At 51.9% G+C, this 12,688-nt stretch overlaps 1 protein-coding gene across 1 annotated transcript; it reads left to right on the top strand.

Annotated features, from left to right (window-relative positions):
• Positions 1-2,472: 2,472 nt before the first annotated feature.
• GRAMD1A (GRAM domain containing 1A) lies at positions 2,473-12,624 on the top strand (the record flags this gene model as incomplete). The annotated part of the gene is made up of 15 exons (XM_044684264.1): positions 2,473-2,745; positions 2,888-2,908; positions 3,292-3,376; positions 3,614-3,717; positions 3,846-3,941; positions 5,787-5,867; positions 6,806-6,921; positions 7,022-7,175; positions 7,983-8,157; positions 8,301-8,444; positions 8,989-9,107; positions 9,315-9,457; positions 10,601-10,704; positions 11,640-11,813; positions 12,537-12,624. Coding segments are annotated over 15 exons (1,877 nt in total), but the record flags the coding sequence as incomplete, so codon positions are not given.
• Between the last annotated feature and the right edge of the window lie 64 nt (positions 12,625-12,688).

The raw sequence follows: 12,688 nt of genomic DNA, 5'->3' as shown, positions 1-12,688 counted from the left end.
CCTCTCCTCTCCTCTCCTCTCCTCTCCTCTCCTCTTCTCTTCTCTTCTCTTCTCTTCTCTTCTCTTCTCTTCTCTTCTCTTTCTCTCTCCCTCCCTCTCTCCCTCTCTCCCCTCTCCTCTCTCCCTCCCCTCTGCTCTCCTTCCTTTCTCTCTCCTCTCCTCTCTCATCTCCCTCTTTGTCTCCCTTATCTTGTGCCATTTCTTAGGAATCAGAGTGAAAAGTTCCAGTCTGCCTCTCCCCTCCACATAAATACAATAGGATGGCAGAAGGAGGGAGACTGAAGAGTGACCCCTCAATTTTTTTTAACCCTTGTACTTTGGTGTATTGTCTCATAGGTGGAAGATTGGTAAGGGTGGGCAATGGGGGTCAAGTGACTTGCCCAGGGTCACACAGCTGGGAAGTGGCTGAGGCCGGGTTTGAACCCAGGACCTCCCGTCTTTGGGCCTGACTCTCACTCCACTGAGCTACCCAGCTGCCCCCCCCTCAATTTTTAAATATTTTTCCATGGTTCCATGATTCATGTTCTCTCCCTCCTCTCTTCCCTCCCCACTCCTGGCACTCCTGGCTTATACATGTGATATATTGATACCTATTTCCACATTATTCCTTTTTTTAACAGAGTCACTTTTAAAACCCAAACCCCTATTAACAAGTGATAAATCCCGTGTTTTTCTTCTGCGTTTCTCCTCCCACAGCTCTTCCTCTAGAGGTGGGTAGCTTTCTTTCTCATATGGATAGGGACCCCTCCAAGGAAAATTGCTGGAATCATAGCTCTAGAGCTGGGCAGGAACCTCAGAGGTCCAGGTTTGCTCATATTCAGAGATTTTTACAACTGAGAATCCTTCCAGATCATCTCGTCCAACTCCTTTGTGTTATGCTTCTCTGCTGACTTTTAAAAAATGCATTTATTGATGTTTCCGTAACCGCTCCCCCATAGACTCCTCCTCTATGAGCAGAGTTAACAAGGAAGCCAAACCGGCAGACAGTGACCACACGAGGCAGCGTGCACCGCGTCACACACCCGTAGTCACCTACTTAGGCGCCTAGAGGAGGGAGACAGAGAGAAAGAGACAGAGACACAGGCTGAGACAGGAGATGGAGACATCGAGGCAGACGGGACGGAGAGAGAAGAGAGCAATGATTGAGTGGAGGAGAAGGGGCGACGGGACTCGAGTCTGGAGGACCAAGTGTAGGGTTAGGCCAGTCCACCAGAGGGTTGAGATAGGGAAGGGAGGAGAGCATGGCCGGTGTAGAGGGGCAGCGTGGGAAAGACCCAAGGGGCAGGGGGATTAAACGGCATGGCGAGGACAAAGAAGGGGGTTCGGGGTCATAAAGCAGAGGAAGAGAGAGCATCCTGAAAGATCATTTCAGAGTGCATGGAGGTAGAGATGGAGCGCTGGAGTGACGACGGGACCCTCTTGGCGTGGCTATAAGAGTGATGGAATCGTTTGTCTGAGATCCTAGTTCGGAACCCCGACTAGGACTGCCTCCTCTGAGGCCCAGTTTAGACGATGGTCCGTCCACCTTGGAGGCCCTGATCTGGCCGTTAGATGGAAGAGATAGTAAAAGGCTTGGATGAGAACCAGGCACCAGATGACCATGTTAGACTCTATGGGAGCCAAGTGGAGAACACGTAGATAAGAGAGTTGTTATGGGGTGGGTGCTGAGGTGGGGAGGGATGACCTCTTCCTGGAGGAGGAAAAGGGACTGGAAGTGGGAAGGGGTGATAAGGGACACTGGGTGGAGGACACATAGAGGCACTGTGTCACAGTGTAGAGAAGCCCTAGGAGTCAGAAGCCCCCGGCCTTTTGTTCCAGTTGAGCTATTGATTAGCTATGTGACCTTGGCCAAGTCACTCTTCCCTGAGCTTTCAGCATCTTCAACTGTAAAAGGGAATAATGCTGGGGCAGCTAGGTAGTTCAGTGGAGAGAGAGACAGGAGGTCCTGGGTTCAAATCTGGTCTCAGATACTTTCTAGTTGTGTGACCCTGGGCAAGTCCCTTAACCCCCATTGCCTAGCCCTTGCTACTCTTCTATCTTAGAAATGATACTAAAGGAGGCAGTTAGGTGATTCAGTGGATAGAGAGCCAAGCCTAGAGATGGGATTCTGGGTTAAATTCAGCCTTAGATACTTCCTACGTGTGTGACCCTGGGCAAGTCATTTTACCCTTCATTGCCTAGCTCTTACCATTCTTTTGTCTTAGAACCAACACTTAATATTAATTCTAAGACAGAAGGTAAGAGTTAAAAAAAAGTTAAAAAGAAACAGGGGATTCTGTTTAAAAATAAAAAAGGATGGGGAGATGCTGCTGCTAGATCTCTTCACAGGAACATGCCTTTGTAAAGTCTTATATACATACGAGCCATTACTGTCATAAAAATGTAGCAGAACATTACTCCAGTTTCTTGGGACACTCAGGATCACAGGCTGAGTCCCGGGTTCGAAATCTGGGTACCTTAACTGGAGTTTAGGAGGGAAAAGAGTCCCCGCATCCAATTTTCCCTTTTTTCCCCTCCAGCACGGCCCCCCACTCCGCCCGGAGCACCCCCAGCAGCTCCCCTTCCCTTCGGAAGCGGCTGCTGCTGTTGCCCCCAAATCGGTCCCCACCTGCGGAGCAGGACACCGGAGCCATGGTGGAGAAGGGGTCCGAAAAGGGCTCGGACAGCTCCTCCGAGAAGGGCGGAGGGGCGAGCACTCCTGGGACCCAGTCACTGAGCAGCAGAAACTTCATCAGAAATAGCAAGGTCTGAGGCAGGGCTGGCGGGTGCACGTTGGGAGGTGGGGAGAGAAGGCACGGGGGTGAATTGGGGAGGGGGGCACAGGGAGGGCCTGGGGAGATTTGGGCCTGAGGGATACCTACACTGACTTTCTTCTTTTCTCTTACAGAAAATGCAGAGCTGGTACAGTGTAAGTATCTCTGGAAACGTGGGCCATGATGAGGCTGCTGGCCTCTGTAGAAAGAAATGAGGGCAAAAGTGTGGCCTGGAGAGCATGGAAGATTCTTTGGTCCAAAAAGACTGATTAAAAAAAAAGGGAAGAGACGGAATGAGAGACAAAAGGGGAAGCCTGGACAGGGGCTCAGCGGGGAGCAGGCGCCCGGGGGATTGACGCATCCTTTACTTGTACCTCCAGCCCCTAGCATGGTCCTTGGCATACAGTAGGTGCTTAATAAGGGCCTGTTGGTTGGTTGATTATCTAAGTTGGCCTCAGGAAGCTCAGGAGAACTTGAGGAAGGTGGCATGGGGGGGAGGACAGGTCACATTCCCCTTTGCCTCCCTTTTCTCTAATAGATGTTGAGTCCCACCTACAAACAGCGAAATGAAGACTTCAGGAAGCTCTTCAGCAAACTTCCTGAGGCTGAGCGGCTCATCGTAGGTAAGAGCAGGAGGGGGAAGCCCTCCACCTCGGCCCCCCTCTGCCTTTCCCTTTCGGAATGTCTGAGGTCTGCCAGTTTTGCCAGTGCTGCCCAGCTCTGGTTTTCTTCCTCCCTGCCAGCCTCCCCTGCTCATCCTGTGCCCTCCTCCCTTCTGGCCTTTCCTCTCCCTTCCTGGTTCCTGGGCTCAGGTTACTAAAGCCGCCCGTCTCCCATCCCCTTGTCCATTCTGCTCTCAGATTACTCCTGCGCCCTGCAGAGGGACATCCTGCTCCAAGGCCGCCTCTACCTCTCTGAAAATTGGATCTGTTTCTATAGCAATATCTTCCGTTGGGAGACCACGGTGAGGCCTGGGGCCTGGGTCCAGCTCTCAAAGGCTGAGAGAGGGGCAGAGGCAAGGGCAGGGGAGGCCGGCAATATGGAGACACGCTAGGAGGCTCCCTCCTACATATTCCTCCTTGGATCTCCCAGATCTCAATCCAGCTGAAGGAAGTGACATGTTTGAAGAAGGAGAAAACAGCCAAACTGATCCCCAATGCCATTCAGATCTGCACTGAGAGCGAGAAAGTGAGCAATGGAGGGGGAACCCTGGAGGGGAGAGTGTTACGGGAACGGGAGGTTCAGTGGGAGTCAATAATCATTTAATTGACACACCACGCACAATGCTTATTCAGTAATGGCTGACTCTTCCCGACCCTAGTGGTTTTTTTTTTTTTTTTAAATAAACCCTCACCTTCTGTCTTGGAGTCAATACTGTGTATTGGTTCCAAGGCAGAAGAATGGTGAGGGCTAGGCAATGGGGGTCAAGTGACTTGCCCAGGGTCACACAGCTGGGAAGTGTCTGAGGTCAGATTTGAACCCAGGACCTCCTGTCTGTAGGCTTGGCTCTCAATCCACTGAGCTACCCAGCTGCCCCCTGAGGGTTTTCTTGACAAAGATACTGGGGTGGTTTGCCATTTCTCTTTCCAGCTCATTTTACAGATAAGGAAACTGAAGCAAACAGGGTTAAGGGACTTGCCCAGGGTCACACAGCTAGGAAGTGTCTGAGGCCATATTTGAACTCAGGAAGGTAAACCTTCCTAACTCGAGACCCAGCAATCTATCTACTGCACTGCCTAACTGTTCACACATAGTGCTAGACACTGGGAAATATGAAGAAGCAAAAACACTTTGCCTTCAAGGAATTTATACCAGAATAGAGGAGACACCAAGTCTAACTATATAAGCAACAGAGATGGAGTAGATGGAAGGTCACCTAAGAAGGCAGCAGTAAGTAGGTCAATCCAGAATGACTTCACATAAAAGATGATGCTTAAGCTAAGTTCTAAGAGATGCAGGTGAGAAGGAAAGATAGAAGATAGAGTGCTATGTGAGGAATAGTGAGTGAAGTCGGTTATGGGGGGGATTATGACTCTAGAACAGTGATGGGCAAACTGCCACCAGATGGGGCCCCCTGAAATGTTCTATCCGGCCACGTGACATTATTCCCAATCTGAGGAATACAATACAATGAAACTTGGAAAGAGTTGTCTTAGAAACAGACTGACAGATGAGCATTTCCTTTGCTTTGGCCCCCTCTTTAAAAAGTTTGCCCATGGGGCAGCTGGGTAGCTCACTGGATTGAGAGCCAGGCCTAGAGACAGGAGGCCCTGGGTTCAAATCCGGCCTCAGACACTTCCCAGCTGGGTGACCCTGGGCAAGTCACTTGACCCCCATTGCCCACCCTTACCACTCTGTCACCAAGGAGCCAATACACAAAAGTTAAGGGTTAAAAAAAAAAAAATTTGCCCATCACTACTCTAGAACATATGGAGTAAGAAGAATGGAAAAATGAGAATGGGCTGGCGATGTTTATATTTCCTTCTGGAGGTAATAGGGAGCTACTGAAATTTATTGAGTGGAGAATGATATTAGATGTGCACTTTAGGAAAGTCACTTTTCCCCACAGCTCTGTGGAGTTTAGATTGGAGTAGACTTGAGACAGGGAGACTATTCAGGAGGAAACTGCAATAGTCCAGGCAAGAGATAAGAGTCTGAATTAGGGTGGACCCTGGGGGATAGAATGGGGGAAATGGTAGTGTGGGGAAAGGTGATGGCAGACAGGGAAGAGTGTCTAGGGAATGGGAGAGCATTAAGGAGAATGGTATTGAGGGAGGGCGTTAGTAAGAACTGGTTGAGATGGAAGATGGGAGGGATAGTATCGGGAAGAGAGCTTTGGGGCCTAAGGTAGAAAGGGAAGCAGGAAATGTCTAAGGGGTGACCGGAGGATAAAGGATAGAGGGACAAAGTCCAAATGGAGCCATAAATAAGTGAGCAGGATTTAGAGGCTGAAGATCCCAGGAGAGGTCAGGACCGAAGACTGTTTCACACCCACTTCTCCTTTCATGCCATTCCTTGCTCAACTTCCCTCAGCATTTCTTCACCTCCTTTGGGGCCCGGGACCGCTGCTTCCTGCTCATCTTCCGCCTTTGGCAGAATGCCCTGCTGGACAAGGTACCAGGGGCTGGTTGGGGAGGCTCAGAGATGTCCGTTTCAGGATGGGCCAAATGCTCCCTCTCGTGGACAACAGGGGGCATAGTGACAACCATCTGTAGCAAGCTCAGTCTGTCAGGCCCAATTTTTCATGACTCCAATTTTTTTTTGGCAAAGATACTGGGGTGGTTTGCCATTTTCTTCTCCAGCTCATTTGACTTATGAGGAAACTGAGGCAAACCAGTTGTGTCTGACTCTGTGATTCCATTTGTTTTTGTTTGTTCGTTTGTTTTTTGGCAAAGAGGAAACTGAGGCAAACAAGTTTAGTCTGACTCTATGACCCTATTTTTTGNCCATTTTCTTCTCCAGCTTATTTGACTTATGAGGAAACTGAGGCAAACTAGTTGTGTCTGACTCTATGACCCCATTTTTTGTTTTGTTTTTGGCAAAGATACTGGAGTGCTTTTGCCATTTTCTTGACCAACTCATTTGACTTATGAGGAAACTGAAGCAAACCAGTTGTGTCTGACTCTGTGACTCCATTTGGGTTTTTTTTTTGGCAAAGATACTGGAGTGGTTTGCCATTTCCTTCTCCAGCTCATTTTATAGATAAGGAAATTGAGGCAGACAGGGTGAAGTGATTTCAGGGTCACACAGCTAAGTAAGCACGTATCTGAGGCCATATTTGTGCTCAGGTCCTCCTGACTCCGGGTCTGGTGCTCTATCCACTGGGCTACCTTATAGGGGAGTTAGATGGTGCCATGCACAGAGCGCCAGGCCTGAAGTCAGAAAGACTCATCTTGCGGCAAGCAGGACGGGGAGGGAAGTGGGAAAAGGTGTCAGGAAGCTCTCCTGGGGAAGCAGGGAGCAAAGCTCTCCTAGGCCTGGGAGAGGAAGCCTCACGCCCCCAGGGGTAGGGATTGCTGTCCTCCCCCTTACTCCACCCTCTCCATCCCTAGACGCTGTCCCCCCGGGAGCTGTGGCACCTGGTCCATCAGTGCTACGGGTCCGAGCTCGGCCTCACCAGTGAGGATGAGGACTACGTGTGCCCCTTGCAGCAGCTGAACGGTTTGGGGTCAGATGGAGGCTGGGGAGGAGTGGGAAGGGCAGCCCCCTCAGGTCTCGGGTGAGGCAGGGTCTCAGGCCTGATCCACTTTCCCCCTCTCTTCTCGCAGGGGCCACAAGGAGGTGGGAGATGTGATTGCCTTGAGTGACATGACCCTGCCCCGTCGGTCTCCAGACCTCAGCCGAGAGCCCAGCCCTACGGCCACTCGGAGGGCCCAGCTCACCCCCTGCCCGTCCCAGGCCAGCAGCGAGGGGGACAACGCGGTGAGTTGTGTTGAAGAAGCAGGAAGAGAGACAGACAGACAGGCAAGCAGGCCAACACACAGGGGGCCGAGGGTGGAAAGCCTATGGGGCCGGGGGCCTTGGCTTACTGACTCTTGGGGATATTATCGAGGGGATTCCGGGACATCTCTTCCTACTCCGACGATTCTGCCTCCCTGGACAAGTCACTCATTCTGTCAACAGGCATCGGCTCCGTCAAGCAAACACGGACGTTTGTGTTTGAGCCGAGTCTGTCGAGCAGGGAATGGTGTGGTTTGGCCTGGGCTTTCGGGAAATCTCTTGGCAGCCCAGTGGAGGATGGATGAGAGTGGGGAGAGGCTAATAAAAGGCTATTATAGGGCAGCTGGGTAGCTCAGTGGATAGAGAGCCAGGCCTGGAGACAGGAGGTCCTGGATTCAAATCTAGCTATATGACCCTGGGCAAGTCTCTTAACCCCAGTCGCCTAGTCTTTCCCATTCTTCTGCCTTTGAACCAATATTTAGTATCGATTCCAAGACAGAAGGGAAGGGTTTGTTAAGGCTATCATAAAAGCCTTATATATGATATTATAACCATTTGAGGGCTGACGAGGGCTTGAAGTCAGGTGGTGGCTGTGTGAATGGAGAGAAGACTTGATGGCCTCTGTTGGGCGGCTGATTTCCGAGGTCTCCTCTAGCTCTAAGTCCTCTCACTGAGCCTCCACTGACCCAGAGGGCCAAGCCTTCGTCTGTCCCCTCCCTCGGGCCTTGGGGGGGATGTGGGGACAGGTCAGGGAGGGCAGGAGGCTCGACTACTTTCCTGCTTCCTCAGGGAGAGGAGGAGAAAGAAGCCCAGCCCGACAGCCAACCGGTGACCCCAGTGACTGAGCCCCCTCCAAGCGAGATGCCCCCCGAGAGTCCAGCCGCCCTGGCCTCCTTGGATCTGCTGCCCAGTGAGGAGATGCTGACAGACACGAGCAACTCCTCCTCCTCAGCCACGGAGGAAGGTGAGGCAGGGATGCCCCGCTCCCCAGCCTCCTCCCTGCTCCCCAGCCTCCTCCCCGCTCCCCAGCCTCCTCCCCCTTGGGCGCTGTCCCTCAGCGCCCCACCTCCTAAGCCCATGACTGCGCTATCCCCCTCCCCCCCACAGCGGACCTGACCTCCTTCCTCCCGGACCTCTCTGGCCGCCTGCTCATCAACTGTGTGTTCCACATGGGGGCTGACCGCCTGCAGCAGATGCTCTTCTCCGATTCCCCCTTCCTGCAGGGCTTTCTCCAGCAGCGAAAATTCACTGGTCAGAACTGAGGGCAAGGTTGGGCCTGGGGTAAACAGCAGAGCCAAAACCAGGAGGGTTGAGGACCCCAAGAGCCAGGGCAGTGACTGACAGGAACTCCCTCCCCTTTCGAATTGTTCTCTCCCATCCCGGGAAGATGATCGTTCATCTTCCTGAGTTCAAATCTGGGCTCAGACACTTCCTAGCTTGGTGACCCTGGGCAAGTCACTTTACCCTGTTGGCCTCGGTTTCCTCATCTGTAAAATGAGCCGGAGAAGGGAATGGCAAACCACTCCAGTATCTTTGCCAAGAAAAGCCCAATTGGGGTCACACAGAGTTGGACACGACTGCAAAATGCCCGAACTACAATAACCCATCCCAGATGCTTCTCAGGAGACTGTGGTTCCAACAAGCTGAGAGCCCAGGCCAAGGGAGCCCTTCTTTTAGGAAGGTGTCCTGGAAGAGAGGTTGGGGGAAGAGCGTCCTTCTTTTGGCCTAGGGTACGGGATGGAGGCCTCTGGGGGAGAGAATAGGCTGCTCCTCACTCCTCCTCTCTCCATCCCAGATGTGACATTTACTCCATGGAGTGGGGAGAGCAAATGTCACCAGAGCCGAGTCCTGTCTTACACCATCCCCATCAGCAACCCCCTCGGGCCCAAGAGTGCAGCCGTGGTGGAGACCCAGGTAAGGGAGGAAGAGGGTGCTTTGGGCGGAAGGTGGGGAAGAGGAGGGGCCAGGAAAAGAGAGCCCTGGAGAGAAAGGTCAGGGATGGGCTGCAGAGATGCTTGGAGGGGACCATGGGGGATGGGGGGTCCCAGATAAGGGGGCTGCTGTGTGAAAATGGAGGGTGGCCTTGCAACCTCCGTTCTTCTCTCCCCCTCCGCCTGCCAGACCCTGTTCCGACGGAGTCCCCAGGGTGGGGGCTGCGTGGTGGATTCTGAGGTCCTCACTCAGGGCATTCCGTACCAAGACTATTTCTACACGGCTCATCGGTACTGCATCCTAAGCCTGGCCAGAAACAAGAGCCGCCTCCGGTAACCGCAGAAACCTCGAGCCCACGACCCTCTCCTTCACTGTCGGCCCAAACCACATTCCCATTCTGAGGTGTCAGGGAGGGGGGGAGAAAGAGAGAGAGAGAGAGAGAGAGAGAGAGAGAGAGAGAGAGAGAGAGAGAGACAGAGAGACAGAGAGAGACAGAGAGAGACAGAGACAGAGAGACAGAGACAGAGAGACAGAGATGGGAGAGAGAGAGAGACAGAGAGAGACAGAGACAGAGAGAGACAGAGAGAGAGAGATGGGAGAGAGAGTAGGGAGGGAGAGAGGGAAAGAGGGACAGAAGGAGAGAAATAGGAAGGGAGGGAGAGAGAGGGGTAAGAAGAGAGAGAGAGAGAGAGAGAGAGAGAGAGCCCTTCTTCCCTGTATCCTCACATGTACCTCCCTGGGTATCCTCACATGCAAGCCTCAAGCTTATGAGGAAAGATCAGACTTTCTTAGGGAGCTCTCCCTTTGAGGGGTGAGGCAAGACCTTGTCTTGGCTCCTTAGTCAGGGATCTAATATCAGAAGTTCCAAAAAGGGGAGATGGGCAAAGTAGGAAGAAATCTGCCCTTAAGACTCTTGCAAATCCACCAGGAAAAGGCTGAAGATGGAGGAAGGAGAGGAGCTTCAGTTTTCTCCTTTGTAAAGGGCAATATAGTAGAGGTATAAGTGATAGGGCACCTAGGTGGCCCCATAGTGCTCTAGGACCTGGATCCAGAAGACACATCTTCTAGAGTTCAAATCTGGCCTCAGACACTGAAAGCTGTGTGATGCTGGACAAACCATGTTTGCCTCAGTTTCTTCATCTGTAAAATGAACTGGAGAAAGAAATGGTAAAATTTACCACTCCAGTATCTCTGCCAAGAAAAACCCAAATGGGTCACAAAGAGTCAGACCTGACTGAACAAAGGACTAGTCCTGTGACATTGGAAAGTTCTTTTAATTTCCCTCCATCTCATCTGTAAAATGAGAAATTCCGGGGAGGGGTTGGTTTAGGGAGCTGTGAGGACCCTACCTTCTCTACAGCTGAATCAAGCAAGACTTCCTGGAGGGCATTTTGATTTGAGCCTCCAAAAAGCTAGGGGGAGTCTTCCCATCCTGTCCCCCCTCTTCCTCCAACTCTCTTTTCTTCCCCACATAGTGTGTCCTCAGAGATCCGTTATCGGAAGCAGCCTTGGAGCCTGGTGAAGTCCCTCATTGAGAAGAACTCCTGGAGTGGCATTGAAGATTACTTTCACCACTTGGGTAAGCCAAGGCAGTCAGAGGAAAGAACAGGTCAGGATGGTGAAGGGCATTGCAAGTGGGATGGCGCTCACAAGCTCCCATAGGTGACCCTCTTGGGAACTGCGGGATCTCAGACAGCTGCTGCACCCCTCCTCACTCCCCTAAAATGGCAGGACATGCAGAATCCCTTTTGCCACCCTTGTTCAGCTGAGATGAGAGGGAGATACTCAGCTGGGTCAACTGAGTCATTTAGTAGCCAGATGTAAGTTACATGAGAAACAGAAATCACACACACACACACACACACACACACACACACACACACACTCTTCTTTCTCTTCTATGATCATATATTTTTTTAAAAAATAAAACCCCTTACCTTCTGTTTTAGTATCAATTCTAAAACAGAAGAGCAGTTCTATTTAGTATCAGTTCTAAAACAAAAGGGCTAGGCAATGGGGTTTAAGTGACTTGCCCAGGGTCACACAGCTAGGAAGTGTCTGAAGACGGATTTGAACCCAGATCCTCCCAACTCTAGGCCTGGTGCTCTATCCACTGTGCTCTAGCTGCCCCTGCAATACTCTTTTTTTTCCCTTAAGGACATCTTTTTGGACACGTTAGTACTTTATTTTCTCCTAATTTATCAATAAAAGCTTCTCCAGAAGTCCAGCCATGGCACAGTTAACCCCAAATGAATTGGTCCCCTTCCTTCAGAGGAGAACAAGAAGATAGTTGTGCTTGATGGTCTCAGCAGCCCTGGAGGCCCAATGGGGCTGGGGCAGGAGGGGAGGGGAGTCTGTGGAGACCCACTGGAGACAGTTGGAGCCCTGGATTAGCCCCTACTGCATTTATGTGATCCCTCTGTGGATATCCCAAAGAGAGCCCGCCCCAGGCCTGAGAGTGGGAAAGGGCCCAGCTCTCAGGGGTGACTCAGTTTTTGACTTCCTCTTCACCAGAGAGAGAACTCTCCAAAGCAGAGAAACTGCCCCTAGAAGAGGGTGGGAAGGAGACCCGGGGGCTGCTGTCGGGCCTCAGACGGCGCAAAAGACCTCTGAGCTGGAGGAATCACGGAGAGGCTCCCACCCATGCTGATCCGGAAACTTGCAGTAGGGGTGGCCTGCACCCTTCAGGTATCTGAGGGAGATGGGGAGCACTGAGACAGGAACATGGATCAGATTCAGCTAGGTCTTGAGGGCCAGATGAAAGTGAGAAAACAAAGGGAGAAGGAAATGTGGTCCTCATCTTCCAGAGACCTTCTCGGAGGGGACAGCCAGACGGGATAGATCTAGGAAGATGCAAGGTCCTCCAGAGATACTACTACTATAGAGGCTCAGGGTGCTAAAAAAGCCCAATGATGAGTGCTGGAAAGAAGACTGGAGGCAGCCAAGGAAGGCTTCCTGGGAGAGAGGGCTGAAAGGCAGCTCACAGATATGGACTAGTGGAGAGAATGGGCCCATGGCCTTTGGAGGGGGCATGAGGGGTCCAGTCTTGAGGAAGGCCAAGGAAAGAGATGGAGAAGGAAGATCTCTGGGAAGAGATGAATATAGATGGAGCAGAGAGCCAGTGTTGGGGAGGTGGGAAATCTGGGGAGATTGTGAGGAGGTGCCAGAGCTGAGGATTTCCATTGGATCCCTCCTCATCCCATCCCATCACTGCCTGAGTGGCCTCAGACGAGTCTTCTAATTTCTCTGGACTTCAGTTTCTTCATCTCTAAAGGGATGAGCTTGGGCTAGAGGGCTTCTGGGGCCCCTTCCAACTCTAAGGGCCACCTCTGGTCCAGTTTACCTTCCTTGCAGGGTCCCAGGGATCAGATACCCTCACCCATCCCTCACCTTCTGCCTTTCTCCCCATAGGCTCCATTACTTCTCGACTCTCAGAACCATCCCTGGACCAGAGCGCCGGATCAGGCATTCCTGGAATCCTCCTCATTATCAGTGTTGTGTAAGCAGGGGGTTGGGGAGAGAGGCTGGGGGCAGGAGAGATGGGGGGAGAGAGAGAGAGAGGG

The sequence above is a fragment of the Gracilinanus agilis genome, unplaced genomic scaffold (assembly GCF_016433145.1).
Source record: "Gracilinanus agilis isolate LMUSP501 unplaced genomic scaffold, AgileGrace unplaced_scaffold47187, whole genome shotgun sequence".
In the NCBI taxonomy this organism is placed as follows: Eukaryota; Metazoa; Chordata; class Mammalia; order Didelphimorphia; family Didelphidae; genus Gracilinanus; species Gracilinanus agilis.
Note: the sequence above shows the minus strand (reverse complement) of the source record. Positions and strands in the feature narration are given on the sequence as shown.